At 40.2% G+C, this 23143-nt stretch overlaps 1 protein-coding gene across 15 annotated transcripts in view; it reads left to right on the top strand.

Moving 5' to 3' along the window:
* The window catches only part of LOC110502596 (mitogen-activated protein kinase kinase kinase kinase 3), a 67468-nt gene that overhangs the window by 11055 nt on the left and 33270 nt on the right, over positions 1 to 23143 (top strand). For all 15 annotated transcript variants that reach the window (XM_036960189.1, XM_036960191.1, XM_036960188.1 and 12 more), the window contains exon 2: positions 17997 to 18054. In XM_036960189.1, the coding sequence (XP_036816084.1) occupies positions 17997 to 18054 (58 nt within the window). The remainder of the gene's footprint in view (positions 1 to 17996; positions 18055 to 23143) is intronic.

Below are 23143 nucleotides of genomic sequence, written 5' to 3'. Positions count from 1 at the left end.
TGAATCTGTTGCAAAAGAGGGGATGAGAGAGAACTGACTCTGCTGTCTGCAGTGTGTGCAGACTCTGTAAATGCCAGAGCTCTGTGGAGGAAATATTTTTCCACCCAACGTTTTGAGGCCACATACTTTCTTAACTATGTGTAATATGTTATTCCTCCCACCACACTATTTCTAACACCACTATCCCACTAATATCACTAATACTGTGCATATTATTATTTATTTTTTTAACAGGTCTTGCACATGTTATGCTCATGTGTTGACTTTATTTATGGTTACAGACTCATATTTTTAACAATAGGAAGTAGGTCTGTAGTGAATAGCCTAAAGATTTGTTATTTGTAATTGTAAATAGTGTGGTATTTCTAGTAGTCCAGTCCCTGTGGTTCTGTTTGTTCCCCCTCTAATCTCTCGTCTGGGCCAGATCTGAGCCGTCGTACTGTGAGCTCCACCTGGAGACACGGACATGCACTCGTTTGTTTGTGTGTGTGTGTGTGTGCCAGCGTAGGGGCACGTTTTTGAAACAGTTCTTGCCATAAAATAAGGAAGTCTATCTCCTCTTGTTTTAAATATTCTAATTTACACGGGCAATATAGCCTACCACAAATAGGCTATGGATTTTAATGTAAAGCTATGTTTTACTTATGAGTCGTTTAATGTCATTTCAGCAAGCCATGACACCTACCACCTCCCCCCCTACACACACACACACCCCCTACGCCAATCCCACCCCAACAACCAGTATAAAGTATCAGTTCTCTATGTCTAAGTATACTGAAGAAAAATACGGAACATGTGAAGTGTTGGTCTCATGTTATAATAGCCGAAATACATAAAGATCTCAGAAATATTCCATACTCACAAAAAGCTTATTTCTCTCATTTTGTGCACGAATGTGTGTACATCCCTGTCAGTGAGCATTTCTTCTTTGCCAAGATGATCTGCCACACCTGTCAGGTGGATGGATTAAAAAGCTGATTTAAACAGCATGATCATTACACAAGTGCACCTTGTGCTGGGAACAATAAAAGGCCACTCTAAAATGGACAGTTTTGTCACACCACCCCGCAGATGTCTCAAGTTTTGAGGGAGCATGCAATTAGAGGAATGTCCACCAGAGCTGTTGCCAGAGAATCAATGTTAATTTCTCTACCATAACTTCTTGGCGCACCCATCCCGTTAACGGGATCATTTTCGTCAACATCCACTGAATTGCAGAGCTTCAAATTAAAATTAAATTACTAAAAATATTTAATCTCCATGAAATCACAAGTGCAATATAGCAAAACACAGCTTAACTTGTTGTTAATCCACCTGGCGTGTCATATTTCAAAAAAGCTTTTCGGGGGAAAGCTATCCAAGCGTTTATGTTAGGACATCTCTCTCAGCAGACAAAACATTACAAACAGCTAGCAGCAAAGTAGATTGGTCAGAAAAGCAATAAAATGAAACACTTACCTTTGATCTTCGGATGTTTGCACTCACGAGTCTCCCAGTTACACAATAAATGCTCATTTTGTATCATCTGGATTATTTTTATATCCAAAATGCCTCCATTTGGTTGTCTCATTTTGTTCAGAAATCCACAGGTCACGACGGGACAGACGAAAATTCCAAATAGTATCCGTAAAGTTCGTAGCAACATGTCAAACGTTTTTTATAATCAATCCTCAGGTTGTTTTTACAATAAATAATCAATAATATTTCAACCGGACCGTAGCATTTTCAATAGGAGTGAGAGAGAAAATGTTTACTCCAAGCTGCTCACGCATGCAAAACTCTGCTGGCACCCAGCCATCCAATGACGCGATGTGATATTTTTCGCTCATTTTTCAGAATTAAAGCCTGAAACTATGTCTAAAGACTGTTCACACCATGTGGAAGCCATAGGAAAATTAATCTGGTTGATATCCCTTTAAAGGGATGGAAGGCATGCAGTGGAACAGAGGTTTCAGGAAAAACAGCACTTCCTGGTTGGATTTTCCTCCGGTTTTCGCCTGCAATATCAGTTCTCACAGACAATATTTTTACAGTTTTGGAAACTTTAGTGTTTTCTATCCCAATCTGACAATTATATGCATATTCTGGGCCTGAGAAATAGGCAGTTTCATTTGGGTATGTTTTTCATCCAAACATCAATATGCTGCCTCCTACACTCAAGAGGATAAGAGAGAAATGTCGTCGTAGAGAATTTAGCAGTACGTCGAACCGGCCTCAACCGCAGACCACATATAACCACGCCAGCCCAGGACCTCCACATCTGGCTTCTTCACCTGCGGGATGGTCTGAGACAAGCCACTGAGACAGCTGATGAATCTGAGGAGTTTTTCTGTATGTAATAAAGCCCTTTTTGTGGGGAAAAACAAATTCTGATTGGCTAGGCCTGGCTCTCCAGTGGCTGGACCTATGCTTTGCCAGGCCCACCCATGTAATTTAATTCATCTTCATGAGGCGCGAGCACTTCTTCCAGACAACAGACAGAGCAACATAAAATAAAAAGCAGCCAATACTCTGTCCAATACTAATAATAATATGCATATATTAGCATCTGGGACAGAGTAGGAGGCAGTTCACTCTGGGCGTGCTATTCATCCAAAAGTGAAAATGCTGCCCCCTATCCCAAAAAGGTTATTAAACACGTCTCAGTAATGACCAACACATCTGGATTGGAGCTGTGAACCCACACTTTCAATTGATCCATTTTAGATAATAAGCTTCTAGTGTTAACATGCAGAAAACCCAGGCTTTTACGAGAGCAGAAATCAGTGAAGCAGATATCAGAGCACAAGTCAGAATTGGGGCTAGCAACTATAGATGGGCCAGGGTGTACATGCACATTTCCAGATATCATCAACAGTAATACAATCAAGGCACGGCATAGTACGGGGAGAGCTCATAGGACAGAGAGAGCTCTGCAGTGCTGATTTATGACATCTGAATGTGCATCAGATGGCAACAAGATCATATTGTTCAGCAATTTCATCAGGTAACATGAATACAAAGCCGGCGAGAGGTGGTTAGACTAGGATGGGAGGCCAAAAGACTGTAACCAATAGTCAAGAGTCCCGAGTGTGGGGGGGAAAAAAGTCTGTCCCACAGTTTGGTAAAGAAAGTTCACAGTCAACATAGCATGCAGGAGTCATGAGGAAAATAGCAAAATGCACAAGAAAAATACAGTTGAAGTCGGAAGTTTACATACACCTTAGCCAAATACATTTAAACTCAGTTTTTCACAATTCCTGACAATTAATCTGGTCTTAGGTCAGTTAGGATCACCACTTTATTTAAGAATGTGACATTTCAGAATAATTGTAGAGAGGGACTTATTTCAGCTTTTATTTATTTCATCACATTCCCAGTGGGTCAGAAGTTTACTTACACTCAATTTGTATTTGGTAGCATTGCCCTTAAATTGTTTAATTTGGACCAAACGTTTCAGGTAGCCTTCCACAAGCTTCCCATAATAAGCTGGGTGAATTTTGGCCCATTCTTCCTGACAGAGCTGGTGTAACTGAGTCCGGTTTGTAGGTCTCCTTGCTCGCACACGCCTTTTCAGTTCTGCCCACAAGGATTGAGGTCAGGGCTTTGTGATGGCCACTCCAATACCTTGACTTTGTTGTCCTTAAGCCATTTTGCCACAACTTTGGAAGTATGCTTGGGGTCATTGTCCATTTGGAAGACCCATTTGCGACCAAGCTTTAACTTCCTTACTGATGTCTTGAGATGTTGCTTCAATATATCCACATAATTTCCGTCCTCATGATGCTATCTATTTTGTGAAGTGCACCAGTCCCTCCTGCAGCAAAGCACCACCATGCTGCCACCCCGTGCTTCACTGTTGGGATGGTATTCTTTGGCTTGCAAGCCTCCCCCTTTTTCGTCCAAACATAACTATGGTCATTATGGTCAAACAGTTCTATTTTTGTTTCATCAGACCAGAGGACATTTCTCCAAAAAGTATTATCTTTGTCTCCATGTGCAGTTGCAAACTGAAGTCTGGCTTTTTATGGTGGTTTTGGAGCAGTGGCTTCTTCCTTGCAGTCCTTGACTGTAACTCAGTAAAATCATGAATTGTTGCTTTTTATATTTTTGTTCAATGTAGTTAGGGATAGGCATTTGACTTTTTGACCAAGTACTTCTTTTTTTTCGATTATTCGAATGGTGAAAAAAAAGAAGCTATTTTTAGAACGAGTGGCACTGGAAAAAAGATATGTGGAGCATTTATCTATATGCCAACAGTGAACAACAATGCCTAATTAATCGTAACCATTACAGATAACGAATCCTAATTGCCAAATTCCTCATTCAGTCAGTAAAACAAATAAGTGCCATTTTAAGATTGATTAATTGAAACTAATATCAACAGGTTAGTATATCGTGGAACTCAATCTTCAAAAGGGGAGTAACCTCAGCAGTGTGGCGCTTGCTTGTAGAAGCCTGTGGCTGTGCAATGGCATAGCCTTTTGTTAATTTAGCAGACACAACGTTCTTAGTTCCCGAGCCCTTATCACAGCCAAGACACCTATTTTCTAGTAAAAAACACAATGGAATATAATCGAATTTAACAGCATAGTGTCGAAATGATTTGCGCCTGAAACAGGTAGTCTAAAAGAGGTATTACATTTATAACTGGGCTCAATTTGGAAAGTTAAAAGTTTCAAGGTTGTAAATCTGTCTTTTCGATGTACAGATGTTTGATTTGAGTTTATGTTCCTTGGACTGTAACTATTCTACATTAAACACTGCATGGCGATGAATTATGGCCAGGACATCTGTTTGGTGAGTAGACTTGGCTTAGTGATTCTGAAAAATACGCTCTTTGTCTTTATAAAACTAATGCTTTTGCATATTTTCAGTGTGGAGCCTGTATGTTTAGGGAGGTAATAGCCTAGGCTAACCAATTCTAAATGCCACTAGCAGTTCGCAAAGTACTGTAGGGTCGTCACTAATGTTAGTTACCTCAGCCACAAAGTCATAAACCGTGCCTGTGTAAAAAATGTTGCTTCTTAAATCTGATTTAACCACACTGTTAACCTTATGCCTAACCTTCCATTAAGACCAAAAAGCATATGTTTGTTTTCATGAATTTGTACTATATAACCAAATTTGACTTTGGCTGTGGTAACTACATTTTTATAAAACTTGAAAAGGAGAGTCGCACACCCTAGGAGCTCACTATCCCTGATGAAGACAGCTTGTCTGTTGAAATGATGGTTATTCAATTATTGCATCTGAGCTCCTGTGCGGCTCTCCTTTTTTCCCCCCCAAGTGTTTTACTCCGCTAACCAGCATCTCGCCTAAACAGGTGTGCGTTTCTTCCGCCTCCGAACTATGTTTTTATAGGCATTTCATTCTGTAACTACACAAAGCACGCGTGTCTAGACAGAGAGGTCAGAATGCAATTGAGTGACTGTGAGACAGAGGGGAAAGGGGATTTAATGAGCTGAACTGTGTTGCTTGGTTTATTTTTTTGTGTCCCGCAAATGCACATGTACAAATTGAACAGTCAAAGCAAATTAACGTGGTCTTCGACCAATTTTAGACCAAATTGTTTTACACTATTTGAAAAATATGATATCTCAATTTGAGTACTTGATCACTCATACCCATCCCTACAAGTAGTGTGGATCTGATGCTGTATTGCTTTTTCATCCTATGTACAATATTCCCTGTGAATCTGGTGGATGTTTTTCCCCCCCGAACTTTGCCATTTGAAGTTGCTTGCATTATTTACCATGAATGGGTGTGGAAGTATCAGGTTTTGCCCACAAATGCCTCTGTTCCTGCTACTGCAACACCCTTGTATCAATTTTGCTTGTCTCTTGTGCTTCAACCTAATTCTCTTTGAATAGTCCAACATGAACATTTTATTTAGTGGCGCAGTGGTCTAAGGCACTGCATCACAGTGGTAGGTGTGCCACTAGAGATTCTGGGTTCGAGTCCAGGCTCTGTCGCAGCCGGCCACGACCGGGAGACCCATGAGGTGGTGCACAATTGGCCCAGCGTCGCCCGGGTTAGGGGAGGGTTTGGCCGGCAGGGATGTCCTTGTCCCATTGCGCACTAGCGACCCCTGTGGCGAGCCGGGCGTAGTGCACGCTGACACGGTCACCAGGTGTACGGTGTTTCCTTCGACACATTGGTGCAGCCAGTTTAAGTGGGCATTGTCAAGAAGCAGTGCAGTTGGGTTGTGTTTCGGAGGACGCTCGGCTCTCAACCTTTGCCTCTCCTAAGTCTGTGCGGGAGTTGCAGTGACGAGACGACTGTAACTACCAATTGGATACCACGAAAATAGGGACAAAAATGGGTGAAAAAGATCACATGAAATAAATAAATAAAATACAACAGTAGTTAAATGGAATGGATGTCCTGTTCTGATTTAATATCAATGTGGGAAGTTGGTTGAATCGAGGCATCCGTGCAGTGACAAAGTGGAGATTTTTATGCTGTAAATGTCACGTTAACTTTGATAGCCCTAAAAAAATAATGCCGTTACAAACAATTGTATGGCAGTCATGTTTTTCAATAAAATTGTAGTGTGTTTAGTGACATTTCCCATTAAAGCCAACCCATTACCATTGCAAAACCACTATACATTGTTTGGGACTTTTAGCATTTTGAAGACATTTTGCAGACCATAACATTGAAACCATTAGAACTGCAGTAGCTCAATGGTTTGCTTGTTCACCAGGAATGGTTTTACTAATCCACATAAGTGTAAACCACGCAACACATGGGCTGTTTCCTGGACACAGATTAAGCCTAAGAGAAGGACAAACTGATTTCCTTTCATGGAGGTCTGACTTGAATTTTGAGGATAACTACACAATTTATTTTATCATGAGTAAGATCTATTGGTTTTCTACCCAAAGTTGCAAATAAAATGTTGTGATCCATTAAATACTCACAAGAGACCAGCAAAATGGATAAAGAGGTGTTGCAGGAACAGCAGCATTTAGTGGAACATTTTCCTCATGTCTTGTTCGTTGTTAAGAAAAATGATGGTCCAAATCGGATGGTCGGGAAAATTATATGAATCTTTTAGGGTGGCAGGTAGCCTAGTGTTTAGAGCGTTGGGCCAGTAACCAAAATGTTGCTGGATTGAATCCCCGAGCTGACGAGGTAAAAATCTGTCGTTCTGCCCCTGAACAAGGTGGTTAACCCACTGTTCCACGGTAGGCCGTCATTGTAAAAAACAATTTCCTAGATCAAATTATATTTAAACAAAAAGTTTCAGGAATGATTATCTTACCATTTGTACAATTTATTTTTGGGGTGGAATGACCCTTATGCTGGTTCATATAAAAGTGCAGCTCAGTCTTTATCATTGACTATGTAACTTGCTTTCCTGTAATTCAACCAGTGATCGGTATACCTGGATGCTCATGCTGTTTTCTCTCCTCTGATGCTGGGAGCATGCATAAGGTATGTAAATGCTGCCCCCCAGTGATTGTGGTAGCTGAACTCTGACCTTGCGATTGACTTGCTCAGTGCTCCCATGATGTGTTAGCAGAGTGCTGATAGGAGCTTACTGCTTGCCCAGTCTTCATCCGCGCTTTTTGTAATGAGTGGAGTCAAGTGAACACGGATAGGAGGAGTAATGTGTAGTCACATGAGTGACTACCCAGTGTGTGTGTGATGATTGAGAAGACTTGATCTGGATATTGCAGCACAGGGCTTGGCTACTGGAGCTACCCTGAGAGTATATGTACAGCATTAAAGGATCAGCTTCCAAGAGGGAAGGGGAGAGCGAGAACGAGACTGGTGGAGAGGAGAGGGAAGGAAAGATTTAAAATGATTGAGCTTAGCTAGCTTGAATGATGATGACAGGGGGCTCAGTAAGGCTCAATGCCGTTGTGCAACGTTCCGATATATTATGTAGAATAGTCTACATCAAAGGAATCAGCTCTATTCATTACAGTTATAGCTGCAGGGTTCAGTTTGTGGCACCCTCCAGAATGTGACCTTGATGTTGAACAGACATCAACAATCAGTGTGTCATAAAGATGGAGGGGTGGGCTATGAAATTATGCATTGTCAGACCAGAAGACTAATGCGATATTGGATGTATATTACAGGGTTGATAAGATTCTCCTCCTTCCTCCAAGCAGTTCCTAAATTAACTCATAATCTATTGTTTGTGTCCAGTCTTAACTGCATTAGGCCTAAGCCAGGATGGGTGATGTGGGGGGGGGGGGGGGGGGGGGGGGGGGGGGGGGTAGTAGTAAACTATGAATTTTGCTCATCAAGCTTTCACAAGATTTGAATCAACTCTCTTCAGACAGAGAAGCCTGACTGAGTGGGGTTTGAAAAGACTAACACAGAGTGAGTCATCTTGCCTACTCTGGTGTGCTGTGTTGATGAGTTAGAATCGTAGTCAAAGGGAGTGTTTGGAGTGGCTTAGACCTTTGACATAAGGGGACGAGTTCAAATCACTCACCATAACCAGGTTTACAGCCAACCTTGTTTTGCAATCAAAGTACGTTGGATAAAAATTGCCACGATATGCCTGATGGAAACAGCTCATTTGTATGTAAACGTTCCAAATGTTGACCAAACTAAATGCGTTAGACAAGTTGGGATTGTTTTGTCGTAAAACAGATTGTGAGAAAAGGCTGTGGAAACGCCTTTTTAATGCGCAAATATTGATATAATTACCATCTAGGGCTGTGACGGTAACTGAATAACCGTGTAACTGACGGTTAAGGACCGTCTAGGGCTGTGACGGTAACTGAATAACCGTGTAACTGACGGTTAAGGACCGTCTAGGGCTGTGACGGTAACTGAATAACCGTGTAACTGACGGTTAAGGACCGTCTAGGGCTGTGACGGTAACTGAATAACCGTGTAACTGACGGTTAAGGACCGTCTAGGGCTGTGACGGTAACTGAATAACCGTGTAACTGACGGTTAAGGACCGTCTAGGGCTGTGACGGTAACTGAATAACCGTGTAACTGACGGTTAAGGACCGTCTAGGGCTGTGACGGTAACTGAATAACCGTGTAACTGACGGTTAAGGACCGTCTAGGGCTGTGACGGTAACTGAATAACCGTGTAACTGACGGTTAAGGACCGTCTAGGGCTGTGACGGTAACTGAATAACCGTGTAACTGACGGTTAAGGATTAAGACCGTCATGAAAATAAAATGACCGTCAAACGTTTATAGACCTACATTTTTTAGGATTTAAAAAAAAATAGATTAAATTAAAGTTAATGTAGATTAACTTTACCTAATTCCGTAACTGATTACTAAACTAATAAGCAATTGTTTTGCTAGCTTTGTCTAATAAACTGTCTACATCTCTTCCTCTTTCCAACTGTCCGTTTGATGCTCGAGCAGCTAAACCGCTAGATGTGCAGGGGTGTGGAGTGCTATAGGCTACGTCACTTCAGTTAAAAAAAAAATGATGTATGGGCTTTGTTTTATACAATGCACTTTTTTATTGCTTGCTCTTAAATAAATCGGTCCTCAAAAGAAGGTTTGATGTGTCTGACTTAATTAATCATTCAACAGCAGTCAACAAGGTTGATCTGGCAATAAGGTCTATAATGTTCAATTCTTGTGTCAAATGGACAATGCACCAATCCTCGCCAACCTGGCATGGTATAATTTGATACGGAATCTTTTCTTAATTTATAGACTAATCGACTCTAATCAGGTCCTGGCCGATATGCCGCCCAAGGTGAGACAAATAAAATGGCCGCCCTCTTATCCACGCAATTGCATTCATTTATTTCACCTTTATTTAACCAGGTAGGCCAGTTGAGAACAAGTTCTCATTTACAACTGCGACCTGAATAGGATAGTGGCCTAGGCTATAGTGTCGGACCGCAATGCACTTTTATGAATGCCCTTGTGGTAGCCTACTGTTTCTAAAACAGGCAATTTACAGTTAATCCCTGTCATTTGGATACATACATTTATGTTAATGCATGTGTTAATTACAGTAATTTACCAATCTCATTCTCGCAGTGGAAATGTAGAGTTCACACTAGAGGTCGACCGATTATGATTTTTCAACGCCGATACCGATTTATTGGAGGACCAAAAAAAAACGATGTCGATTTAATCGGCCGTTTATAAAAATAAAAAATAAACTGAAGAAATGTATACATATTTTTTTGTATTTGTAATAATGACAATTACAACAATACTGAATGAACACTTATTTTTAATGTAATATAATGCATCAATAAAATCAATTTAGCCTCAAATAAATAATAATGAAACATGTTCAATTTGGTTTAAATAATGCATAAACAAAGTGTTGGAAAAGAAAGTAAAAGTGCAATATGTGCCATGTAAGAAAGCGAACGTTTAAGTTCCTTGCTCAGAACATGAGAACATATGAAAGCTGGTGGTTCCTTTTAACATGAGTCTTCAATATTCCCAGGTAAGTAGTTTTAGGTTATAGTTATTATAGGAATTATAGGACTATTTCCCTCTATACCATTTGTATTTCATTAACCTTTGACTATTGGATGTTCTTATAGGCACTTTAGTATTGCCAGTGTAACAGTATAGCTTCCGTCCCTCTCCTCGCTCCTCCCTGGGCTCGAACCAGGAACACGACAACAACAGCCACCTTCGAAGCAGCGTTACCCATGCAGAGCAAGGGGAACAACCACTCCAAGTATCAAAGCGAGTGACGTTTGAAACGCTATTAGCGCGCACCACGCTAACTAGCTAGCCATTTCACATCGGTTACACCAGCCTAATCTCGGGAGTTGATAGGCTTGAAGTCATAAACAGCGCAATGCTTGATGCACAATGAAGAGCTGCTGGAAAAGCGCACGAAAGTGCTGTTTGAATTAACGCTTACGAGCCTGCTGCTGTCTACCACTGCTCAGTCAGATGCTTGTATGCTCAGTCAGATTATATGCAACGCAGGACAAGCTAGATAAACTAGTAATATCATCAACCATGTGTAGTTAACTAGTGATTATGATTGATTGATCGTTTTTTATAAGGTAAGTTTAATGCTAGCTAGCAACTTACCTTGGCTTACTGCATTCGCATAACAGGCAGTCTCCTCGTGGAGTGCAACGAGAGGCAGGTGGTTATAGCGTTGGACTAGTTAACTGTAAGGTTGCAAGATTGGATCCCCCGACCTGAACGAGGCAGTTAACCCACCGTTCCTAGGCCATCATTGAAAATAAGAATGTGTTCTTAATAGAAGTCAACCGATTAATCGGAATGGCCGATTAATTAGGGCCGATTTCAAGTTTTCATAACAATCGGAAATCAGTATTTTTGGGTGCCGATTTGCCTATTTAAAAAAAATTATTCTTCTTTTTTTTTACATCTTTATTTAATCTTTATTTAACTAGGAAAGTCAGTTAAGAACACATTCTTATTTTCAATGACGGCCTAGGAACAGTGGGTTAACTGCCTTGTTTGGGGGCAGAACGACAGATTTTCACCTTGTCAGCTTGGGGGATCCAATCTTGCAACCTTATAGTTAACTAGTCCAACGCAATAACGACCTGCCTCTCTCTCGTTGCACTCCACAAGGAGACTGACTGCCTGTTACGCGAATGCAGTAAGCCAAGGTAAGTTGCTAGCTAGCATTAAACTTACCTTAAAAAAACAAATCAATCATAATCACTAGTTAACTACACATGGTTGATGATATTACTAGATATTATCTAGCGTGTCCTGTGTTGCATATAATCTGACTGAGCATACAAGCATCTGACTGAGCAGTGGTAGGCAGAAGCAGGCGCGTAAACATTCATTCAAACAGCACTTTTGTGCGTTTTGCCAGCAGCTCTTCGTTGTGCATCAAGCGTTGCGCTGTTTATGACTTCAAGTCTTTCAACTCCCAAGATGAGGCTCGTGTAACCAAAGTAAAATGGCTAGCTAGTTAGCGCGCGTTAATTGTCATTGTGTTGCTGGTTCGAGCCCAGGGAGGAGCGAGGAGAGGGACTGAAGCTATACTGTTACACTGGCAATACTAAAGTGCCTATAAGAACATCCAATAGTCAAAGGTTAATGAAATACAAATGGTAAAGGGAAATAGTCCTATTATTCCTATAATAACTACAACCTAAAACTTCTTACCTGGGAATATTGAAGAGTCATGTTAAAAGGAACCACCAGCTTTGATATGTTCTCATGTTCTGAGCAAGGAACTGAAACGTTAGCTTTCTTACATGGCACATATTTTACATGGAACATATTGCACTTTTACTTTCTTCTCCAACACTTTGTTTTTGCATTATTTAAACCAAATTGAATGTTTCATTATTTACTTGAAGCTAAATTGATTTTATTTATGTATTATATTAAGTTAAAATAAGTGTTCATTCAGTATTGTTGTAATTGTAAAAAATAAAAAATGTACCAATTAATCGGTGTCAGCTTTTATTGTCCTCCAATAATCTGTATCGGCGTTGAAAAATCATAATCGGTCGACCTCTAGCTCTTAACTGACTTGCGTAGTTAAATAAATATTAAATAAAGGTGTAAAATTAAAACGGCCAAATCAGTGTCCAAAAATACCGATTTCCGATTGTTATGAAAACTTGAAATCGGCCCTAATTAATCAGCCATTCCGATTAATTGGTCGACCTCTAGTTCACACCCTGCTACACTTGTGAGAAACAAGTTTTGATTTATTTAATGTCATTTCCGCGCTCCATATGAACAATGAGCGTGTGTCTGGTTTCTCTGTCCTGTTGATGTTGACGGAGAGCTTGCCCCTGAACACGCATAGAAGTACCTGGCCTGCTTCTCACGAATATCAAATGTAGGAAAGTGCCCATCTGGGCTTCTCAGTATTTGTATTTTTTTTCCTCAGCCTAGAGAGGAATGTGTTTGTCCTCAGCCCTGGAGAGAAGCCAAAGTCATTCCACTACCCTGGAGTGGTAAAGCGGCCTAACTGGTTCTAACAGCAGAACTATCAGCTTGCTGCCAGCTCTAAGCAAACTGTTGGAAAAAATGGTTTAGACCAAATACAATGCTATTTCTCTGTAAAACAATTAAGACTTTCAGCATACTTTTAGAGAAGGGCGCTCAATGTGTACTGTACTGACTGAAATTAATAATGAGCTCTACTGTTAGATTTCTATGCAGCCTTTGATATTATTGGCCATAACCTGGTTGTTGAGAGAACTTGTGTTATGGCTTTTAAACCTCAGCTCTGAATCCATGATATGGCAATCTAATATAACTCAGAGGATTTTCTTTAATGGAGCTTCTCTAATGTCAAACACAAAGTGAGGTGTACCGCAGGACAGCTCTCTAGGCCTTCTACTCTTTTCTATTTTTACCAATGACCTGCCACTGGCATTAAACAAAACATGTGTCCATATTTGCTGATGATTCAACCATATACTTATCAGCAACCACAGCTAATGTAGTCACTGAAACCCTTAACAAAGAGTGTCAGTTTTGGAATGGGTGGCCAGTAATAAACTGGCCTTAAACATCTCTAAAACTAAGAGCATTGTATTTGGTACAAATCATTCACTAAGTTCTAGACCTTAGCTGAATCTGGTAAATGGTGTTGCTATTGAACAAGTTGAGGAGACTATATTACTTGGTGTTACCTTCAATTGTAAACTGTCCTGGTCAAAACATATACAGTGCATTTGGAAAATATTCAGAACCCTTGACTTTTTCCATATTTTGTTACGTTACAGCCTTCTACTGAAATGGATTAAATAAATAAATAAATCCTCAGCAACACAATACCCCATAATGACAATGCAAAAAAAGTTTGGACACTTTACTCAGTACTTTGTTGAAGCACCTTTGGCAGTGATTACAGCCTTGAGTCTTCTTGGTTATGACACTACACGCTTGTTACACATGTATTTGGGGAGTTTCTCCCATTCTTCTCCTCAGATCCTCTCAAGCTCTGTCCGGTTGGATGGGGAGCGTCGCTGCACAGCTATATTCAGGTCTCTCCAGAGATGTTTGATCAGGTTCAACTCCGGATTCTGGCTGGGCCACTCAAGGACATTCAGAGGCTTGTCCCGAAGCCACTCCTGTGTTGTCTTGGCTGTGTGCTTAGGGTCGTTGCCCAGTTGATAACTGAACCTTTGCCCCCAGTCTGAGGTCCTGAGCACTCTAGAGCAGGTTTTCATCAATTCTCTCTGTACTCTACTCTGTCCATCTTTCTCCCACGATTTCTCAGTTTGGCTGGGTGACCAGCTCTAGGAAGAGTCTTGGTGGTTCCAAACTGCTTCCGTTTAAAATTGATGGAGGCCACTGTGTTCTTGGGAACCTTCAATGCTGCATAAATGTTTTGGTACCCTTCCCGAGAACTGTGCCTCGACGCAATCCTGTCTTGGAGATGTACGGACAATTCCTTCAACCTCGTGGCTTGGTTTTTGCTCTGACATGCACTGTCAGAGCAAAACTGACATGCACTGCACTTTTGAATAAATTTGCTAACATTTCTAAACATCTGTTTTCATGTTGTCATTATGGGTTATTGTGTTTCGATTGCTCAGGCTTTTTTGTTTTTAATCCATTTTAGAATACACTGTCACGTAACAAAATGTGGAAAATGTCAAGGGGCCTGTATACTTTCCGAAGGCACCCAGTTCCTTCAGTTTTTTTTGTGTTTTCTCTAACTTATTCTGTGCCTCATATGGTAGTTTTTATTGCCATCTGTACTGATAGTCCCTCAATTTCCTTTGTTAATATGAACTCGTGACATAAATTGCTTTTGTTTTACAAATGAGTTTTGAATAAATGCACATTTTAAAAATGTCCCCTACAATAAATGGATCTGCTGTACTTATGTTATATTGTAGAAAGTCAGTTATAAATGATTCTGTCCTGGTTAAAACCAACTTGTTATCCAATAGGCTTTGATTGTGTTTCTATTATCCTCGCCCAAGTGGAAATTCTGTAAAAGTAATTAGTTGGCTGTCATTGTAAATAAGAATTTGTTCTTAACAGACTTGCCAAGTTAAATAAAATTTAAATAAATGTAAAGTACCTGTCAAAGGTATGGACCCACCTACTCATTCAATGGTTTTGCTTTATTTTTACTATACTACTTTTTACTATTTTCTACATTGTGGAATAATAGTGAACACATAGAAACAATGAAATAGCACACATGGGATCATGTTGTTACCAAGAAAGTGTTAAATAAATCTAAATATATTTTATATTCTTTAAAGTAGCCACCCTTTGCCTTGCCGATAGACTTGCACACTCTTGGCATTCTCTCAACCAGCTTCACGGGGAATGATTTTTCCTACATCCTTGAAGGAGTTCCTGCATTTGCTGAACACTTGTTGGCTGCTTTTCCTTCACTCTGCGGTCCAACTCATACCAAACCATCTCAATTGGGTTGAGGTTGCGTGATTGTGGAGGCCAGGTCATCTTATGCAGCACTCCTTAGTCACTCTCCTTAGTCAAATAGCCCTTACACAGCCTGGAGGTGTGTTGTCCTTGTCATGTTGAGAAAAAAAATGATAGTCCCACTAAGCGTAAACCAGATGGGATGGCATATCATTGCAGAATGCTGAGGTAGCCATGCTGGTTGTGTACCTTGAGTTCTAAATAAATCACCAACAGTGTCACAAGCGAAGTACCCCCACACCATCACACCTCCATGCTTCATGGTGGGAACCACACGTGGAGATCATCCGTTCAACTACTCTGCGTCTCACAAAGACAATGATTGAAAACCAAAATCTCAAATTTGGACTCATCAGACCAAAGGACAGATTTCCACTGGTCTAATGTCCATTGCTTGTGTTTTGTGGCCCAAGCAAGTCTCTTCTTCTTATTGGTGTCCTTTAATAGTGGGTTATTTCCAGCAATTTGACCATGAAGGCCTGATTCATGCAGTCTCCTCTGAACAGTTGATGTGTCTGTTACTTGAACTCTGAAGCATTTATTTGGGCTGCAATTTCTGAGGCTGGTAACTCTAATGAACTTATCCTCTGCAGCAGAGGTAACTCTGGGTCTTCCTTTCTTGTGGCGGTCCTCATGAGAGCCAGTTTCATCAGGTTTTTGTGACTGCGCTTGAGGAATCGTTCAAAGTTCTTGACATTTTTGGGTTTGACTGACCTTAATGTCTTAGTAATGATGGACTGTCATTTTCTTTGCTTATTTGAGCTGTTCTTGCCATAATATCAACTTGGTATTTTACCAAATAGGGCTATCTTCTGTATACCCCCCCCCCCCCCCCCCTACCTTGTCACAGCACAACTGATTTGGCTCAAGAAATTCCACAATTAACTTTTAACACGGCACACCTGTTAATTGAAATGCATTCAAGGTGACTTCCTCGTGAAGCTGGTTGAGAGAATGCCAAGATTGTGTAAAGTTGTCATCAAGGCAAAGTGTGGCTACTTTGAAGGATCTCAAATATAACATATTTAACACTTTTTTCCGTTACTACATGATTCCATATGTGCTATTTCATAGTTATTCTACAATGTAGAAAATAGTAAAAATAAAGAAAATCCCTGGAATGAGTAGGTGTGTCAGCTTTTGACTGGTACTGTATATGCCAATGATTTTGACTGAGTCACTTTGTTTTTTTAAGAAACATTGTTCTGGAAATTTCTAAATTGTTTGAATAATCAACATGCACACAACACTGACACCTCACTCACTCCACCAGACATGCCACCATGGGTCTTTTCACTTTCACAGTCCCCAGTTCCAGAACAATTAGGATCCCCCCGGCTAATGGGGATCCTAATCAAATAAAAATCACACAGTAAGTCAACAAAGTATATATATATTTTTTTTCCATTCAAATTATTATAATCCTCAGTATTTGAAAAATCTTTCTAACACTCGCCCCTCGATCATCAGCGTCGCTGATAAATAGGCTATGGTGAAGTTGTTGTTTTTACTATAGCATAGCCGTCACCTTCATACTTCCCTTGTCAATTCATTATAGCTTACTTTCGGAAAGCCTAAGGTAGGCCTAGGTTTTTTTTAAATACATTGTAAGGAAAGGATAAATATTCATTTTTTTTGTCTGACACGCTGGTGGCTTTGATTGACAGGTGCTTTTACGGGAGGGTGCTTGAGTTCGCCTGATTCTCTCTCACGGCCTCCATGTCCATTCAGAAAGTTTCCAAAATTAGCCTGTCTGGACTTAATAAGAATCAAACGCTCCTGTCTTGATTTTAATCTTGTAAAAGGCCTATTTTCAGTAGCTTAGGCAAAACTATTTATCTATCTTTGAAGAACATATGCCATAGCCATCGAATGACCACAACAGCAGGGGTTGTGATATGCAAATATTTCAGGAAAAAACCCATTAGACTTTGTTTAAATGGTTTTGTGTGTCAAAATAGGAAATGTATTTAAAAAATGTTAGATGCAGAAAAGCCAACAGACAATTCTAAGTTATGAAATATATCTTAATTTTGACTCCGTTAATGTTGTCAACATGAAAATGCGACATCCTCGCCAACCTGGCATTTATTAATTTGTTAATTAATATTTATAAGTAATAGTATACGAAGCGTAATGGCTTGTTTCAGATAGGGTTTTATTAAGATGCATATTCATGTAAACAAGTCTACAATGTTTGTTTGTTTGTTTTTCATTTAGGATGTGTGATTTGTGCAACAACTAACATTGTCAGTCTGATGTTTAGAACGCAATAAGCTTCTGTTTGAGTTGATGACTGCTAACTGATTAAGTGTTGTAATGTCTATGAGCCTATTTGCTTTTCAAAGGTGAATCATCCATCTTCAGTAATATCCATGTTCAAACAAATCTGTTTGACTGTAGATTCTGGCATAAGCTACAAAAATATATTATTCTATTATCATACAATACTTTCAATACATGTGCTTGTGTTAGCCTGCAAGGCCAGTTGGCAGGTAAGCAATGTTATCCTACAGTAGCAGCCTGCTCACTGATCGAGCATACACTTTCTCGGGCTTAAAAACAGTGTTGGTCTGACAGAGGCCAGTCCACTCTAAAGTCCACTGTGTTACCCCTTACTGACAGCTGGCTAATAAATGCTCTCCTTTTTTGTCTCATCTGTTCTCCAGGCCCGTAATGTCAACACTGGGGAGTTGGCTGCCATTAAAGTCATTAAGCTGGAACCTGGTAAGCCCTCTTCTCTCTCTGCCATGTGTCATCATCACTAACATTTCCCTCTCCCGACTTCTAATTTCTTCCCCTTTCTCTTTTTCCTTCCTTCTCCTTTCTCTCGTCTCTTATCCCGGTCTGTCATCCACTGTACCCGGGTCTTTTACCCGGGTCTTTTACAAACCCTTTTACAGTCGGCCATCTCTTGTCACCTTCTGTTGCAGAGTCATAACCAATTGGTTATTTTGTTAATCTCACCAGCAGCTGAATTCTAATTATCCCTTAGAAAGACATGGTCTTGTCTCTGTCTTAGTGAACAATTGAAGTCTAATGTGTGCATTTTGTGATTCTCAACCAGATGTTGGTTCACAGTACACTGAATTAATTATTAAATGGAACTTTAAACTTTTATGTGATATTTTTGCTTGTAAATTATGAGCATCGTCATTCAAACATCTCTCCTCTAGTGTTGATCTTTCTGCCTATATTGAATTATTGAGCCACATATTCAAAGCCCTTTAATGGAAGTGTATCGTGGCCGGTACATTCCGGTCAGTTTCCCAAGTCTACAGCACAGCTCGAGGGCCAAAGGAAATATCATGCAGCATGTGCAAACTCACACGCAGTGTCCCAGTTTCCGCTTCCTCCTTCATAGAACGGTCTATCTATCTTTTTTTGGTTTTACATTCCTCCCACACTGAAAGCTTTGTTGAATGTGTGTTGCCTGTTGAGTTTATTTTTGTTGCACACTAAAAATATTTTTGTTGAGCACACAAATCTTCATTCTTGCATCACAAAGAGGATGAGGCTTAGTTTACAAGATAAACTGAAAAACTGAGATCAGGATGTTAAGTAGACTAAATCCCCTCTGAGTATTTTGATGGCGTGATCTTCTTAAAAGATGCATCTGTAGAGAAGTGAGGGAGTAGCCTAGTCTGTCTACTGTACCAAGATGCTTTTTAGACTCTATTGCCTGTATGTGGGCCTTGTCCCTCTGCATCTAACTTGACGAAAGATGTTCACATCTTTTGAGATTTATATTTTGAATATAGTCTATTCAGTTGCTATGAATTTAATCTGAAGGAAAGAATGAGCTTTGCCACCTAATGTCTCTGTTATAGGCCTAATAGTTAAAGATGAAACATTAAGAGAGATTAGGAATTGGAATGCACCCAGTGTATGCTAGGTACCAGATAAGACATTAGGAACACATGGAATGCTTTCAACATTGCTTTAATTGGCAGTGAAATCAATTTTTTAAAGGCTGCCACATGGAGAACGCTAGTCTGTGTCCATTTTTAATGGTACTTTTTTAAGGGGGGTCAAAAGAAGCCAGGAACCGTGGCTGATGTGACACGCTCACGCTGGGAGCAATTACAGTGATGCCCTGGTGGAGTCAGGCTTGTCTCAGCTGATTGATAGGGACAGCTCAGTAGCAGGCCTGTAGATTGCATTAGTGCAGTGTTGAATATACTCGCTACACACACACACACACACTCTCCCTTCTGCACACTCTGCATCATTGCTTCCCACCTGAGGAGACTGCAGTCACATAGAGTTTGTGCAGGTAGACTGACCACCACATGGGTTCACCTCTCCTTTTAGAACCTACTTGGAAACCCCTGCTCACCTGCCCCTGAAAACCGGTTGGATCTTATTGCTGACTCTATTGGAGTATGTATAGTTGTCATGCCCAGCTGAAACCCTAGAGCCATGACCTAAATGTGGGAAAAGAGCTGACGGCCAGTGGTTTTCAATAGCATTACGTTTGATATCTTAGCCTAGTGTTACATACTGTCTAGATGTTGATTTTGAACATCCACATCAGATGCCATCAGGACACCAGGTTGAAATATCAAAATGAACTCTGAACCAACTATATTCATTTTGGGACAGGTCAAAACACATGAAACATTAATGGACATTTAGCTTGCTGTTGCTAGCTAATTTGTCCTGTGATATAAACATTGGGTTGTTATTTTACTGTTTATTATGTATGCATAGTCACTTCACCACTACCTACATGTACAAATTACCTCGGTTAATCTGTACCCCTGCACATTGACTTGGTACCGGTACCCCCTGTATATAGCCTCGTTATTGTTACTTTTTATAATTGTTTTGTTTATTTAGTAAATATTTTCTTAACTCTTCTTGAACTGCACTGTTGGTTAAGGGCTTGTAAGTAAGCATTTCACAGTAAGGTCTATACTTTTTGTATTCGGCCCATGTGACAAATAAAGTTAGATTTTCCTGAAATGCACTTTTATTTCCTGGATCTTTTTTTTTTTTGTATTTTGACCCATTTTGAGTCACAAAATCGTGTGTTCTGTAAATTCAATTGTTTGGATATGATTTGGAAAGGCACACACCTGTCTATATAAGGTCCCACAGTTGGCAGTGTGTGTCAGAGCAAAAACCAAGCCATGAGGTCGAAGGAGTTGTCTGTAGAGCTCCGAGACAGGATTGTGTCGAGGCACATATCTGAGGTAGGGTACCAAAAAATGTCTGCAGCATGGAAGGTCCCCAAGAACATAGTGGCCTCCATCATTCTTAAATGGAAGAAGTTTGAGACCACCAAGACAATTCCTTTTGGGGTTCAATTTTTAACTACCCGTCCCCTATTATTATTATTATTATTATTATTATTATTATTAATATGAATATGCATAACACAATATTTCTGTCCGTGTTCATTATGATTTTAGTGACAAAAAAAATCAAAATATGAGGTCAAGTCTCAGCAGAGCCCCTTGTCCAATGGGTTTATCCTCTGGCGTGGTGATGTTCTCCGTATCCGTAGCCAGAATGATTTAGCAGTGCATGGTGAATGAACAGGTTTCATGTTATATTCATCAGAGGTGTAGGGAGGGTGAAGTTTGTGAATGAATAAAAATTGTTTTTGCAATTATACAGATTAACAAAACATGCACAGGACAGTGTTCATAACTTGTTTTTTTTTTGTGGTAAATGTGAATAAAAAAAACTGTTTTGATGATGGTTTTCACGCACATACCTTGTCCATAATGTAGAGGCCTATGGGATATTTATTGACGAGGTAAGGGAGGAGGATGGTAACTGTGATCTGCATAACGTACCAATTCGTATACCTTTGTATGCCTCCTCGTCTGTACACCTACAGACACAAAAGTGAGCAGTTCAGTCATCTGCACCCAATACAGCTTTCAACGTATTCTTATAGCATGCAGTCTTACCTCCTTTGTTGATTGATATTTATTGAATTGTGTCAGTTTTCTGTTTTAGAAAGATTTGCACAAAATATGAAAAGATAGGTGGTATCATCATAAAACTATCAATTTAGATCAAACAAGGGACAGACCTTAAACTGAGGAGATGTTCTTTTTTTAATGTTTTGCTTAAGTGCCTGCACCTGTTGTCCTTTTCAAATTCAATGTTCCTGCAAGAACCCCCACTAAGGATGTTCCTCGATGAACACCTCCTATGGAGTTCTTGGAAAAACCTTTTGGGGGGCAATTTTCAGTGCCAAGAACCCTAAGGTTGTTAAAAAAACTGAGGGTCTTAAAACCCTTGTTGAACCCCTAATTGTTTAGTGTATGTGTACATTTATTTTTGCACCGCGAGTGGTGGGGTCAGCTTGTTAGCCTAAACTGTCTTAAACTCATTGAGGCTGTATATTACACCTCCTTTGCTTTCTCCTACACAGAGACACGATGTTGGTGTTGTCTTAATGTTCAACTTTTAGCCACACGTTGAGCGTTAAGAGGGGAACGATCCATCTGTGGTTTGTTGTTATTCTTCTCTCTCTGTGTTGTCGCCAGGCTAGCTGTCAGGCTGGTCATCCTGTAAAAAGCCCATTGCGGATGCATACTCCATGGAAATGTAGTTGTCACAGTCGGAGGATTATGTTATTCTTCACTGGAGCTATAACTTTATTTTTAGTTTTCTCTTAAGGGTGTTTGAGAATGTACTCCCATTCTTTCCAGTGTCTCTGTTCCCTCTTGCGCGTGTGTGTGCACGTTTTCAAATGTCTGTGCTTCTTAGTAGGTTTGTCACGATGTGGGTGTATGTTTATGTTTGGTGTGTGTTACCCTCGCCCTGTATTTATATAATGGGGTGACTACAGCACAAGCTTATGGAGTTTGGCTTCAGGAGATATGGAAATGTCATACTTCAGACTTGTGCTTTTTCTTACATGCTTCAAGGTTTATTCTCAAGCTTCCCTCCTGTTGACAACTGCGCTGCTTAGCTTTGAGAAAAGGTCTTTAGCTTTGATGACTTCAGACAGTTCTCGAACAGTAAGCTGGAATAAGCAGCTGAAATGGGGTGTTTTTCTCATCCATCCACGTTTACGCATGCAAATCCTTACAGGTCTCACTGTCCCAACAAACACCGCTGCCATACATTTCATTTAGAAGAAAGTTAGACTTTTTGTTTTGAATACTTTGTCAGGGGGCAGGCTGTGTGTTACCTAAGGTTCCTCTACCTGCAGCAGCATTCTGCAGTGAAACTGCTAATGGTATCAGACTGATTAAACATAAGTGTCCCTACGGAACCACCAGGGTGTTACGTATGTTTGGCAGTTTGGACCCATCAGAACATGTCAGGATTTACTGGGTTCTTGAATAACAAACTAGTGTGTGATGAAGATAAATTTTAAATCCTCACAGTGAACAGGCTACTATTGATTCTAGGTGAATCCAGTCCTATACGGGCCACAGGGTCGTTCCATGTCATTTCAGCAAGCCATGACACACACCATCCGATTTTGTTCTGAAATTATTTCTGTATTTCGAAACAGGTAAGATTCCTGCAACATTATTTTGTTGAAATATAAGCTAATTGATTGCACACATTCAACATTTTAATTTATAGGATTCATAGAATATTGAATAAAGCCAGAATCTGATTGGGACCAAGCTTTTTTCTTACAATGAGTAACACAAGGAATCCAAAGAAATGTACAAAAGCCACCCACGGACCCCCCTCCCCATGCCAATCCCAACCAAACAACAAGTATACATTATCTGGTTCTCTCTGTCTGACAAGTAGTGTGGAACTGCGGCTCAGAGTATTGTTTATTCGTCCTATGTAATGTGTTCTCAGTGAATTTAGTGGGGGGTTTTTG

This window comes from Oncorhynchus mykiss, chromosome 23, assembly GCF_013265735.2.
Source record: "Oncorhynchus mykiss isolate Arlee chromosome 23, USDA_OmykA_1.1, whole genome shotgun sequence".
Classification (NCBI taxonomy): domain Eukaryota; kingdom Metazoa; phylum Chordata; class Actinopteri; order Salmoniformes; family Salmonidae; genus Oncorhynchus; species Oncorhynchus mykiss.
This window is presented reverse-complemented; position numbering and strand designations above follow the sequence as displayed.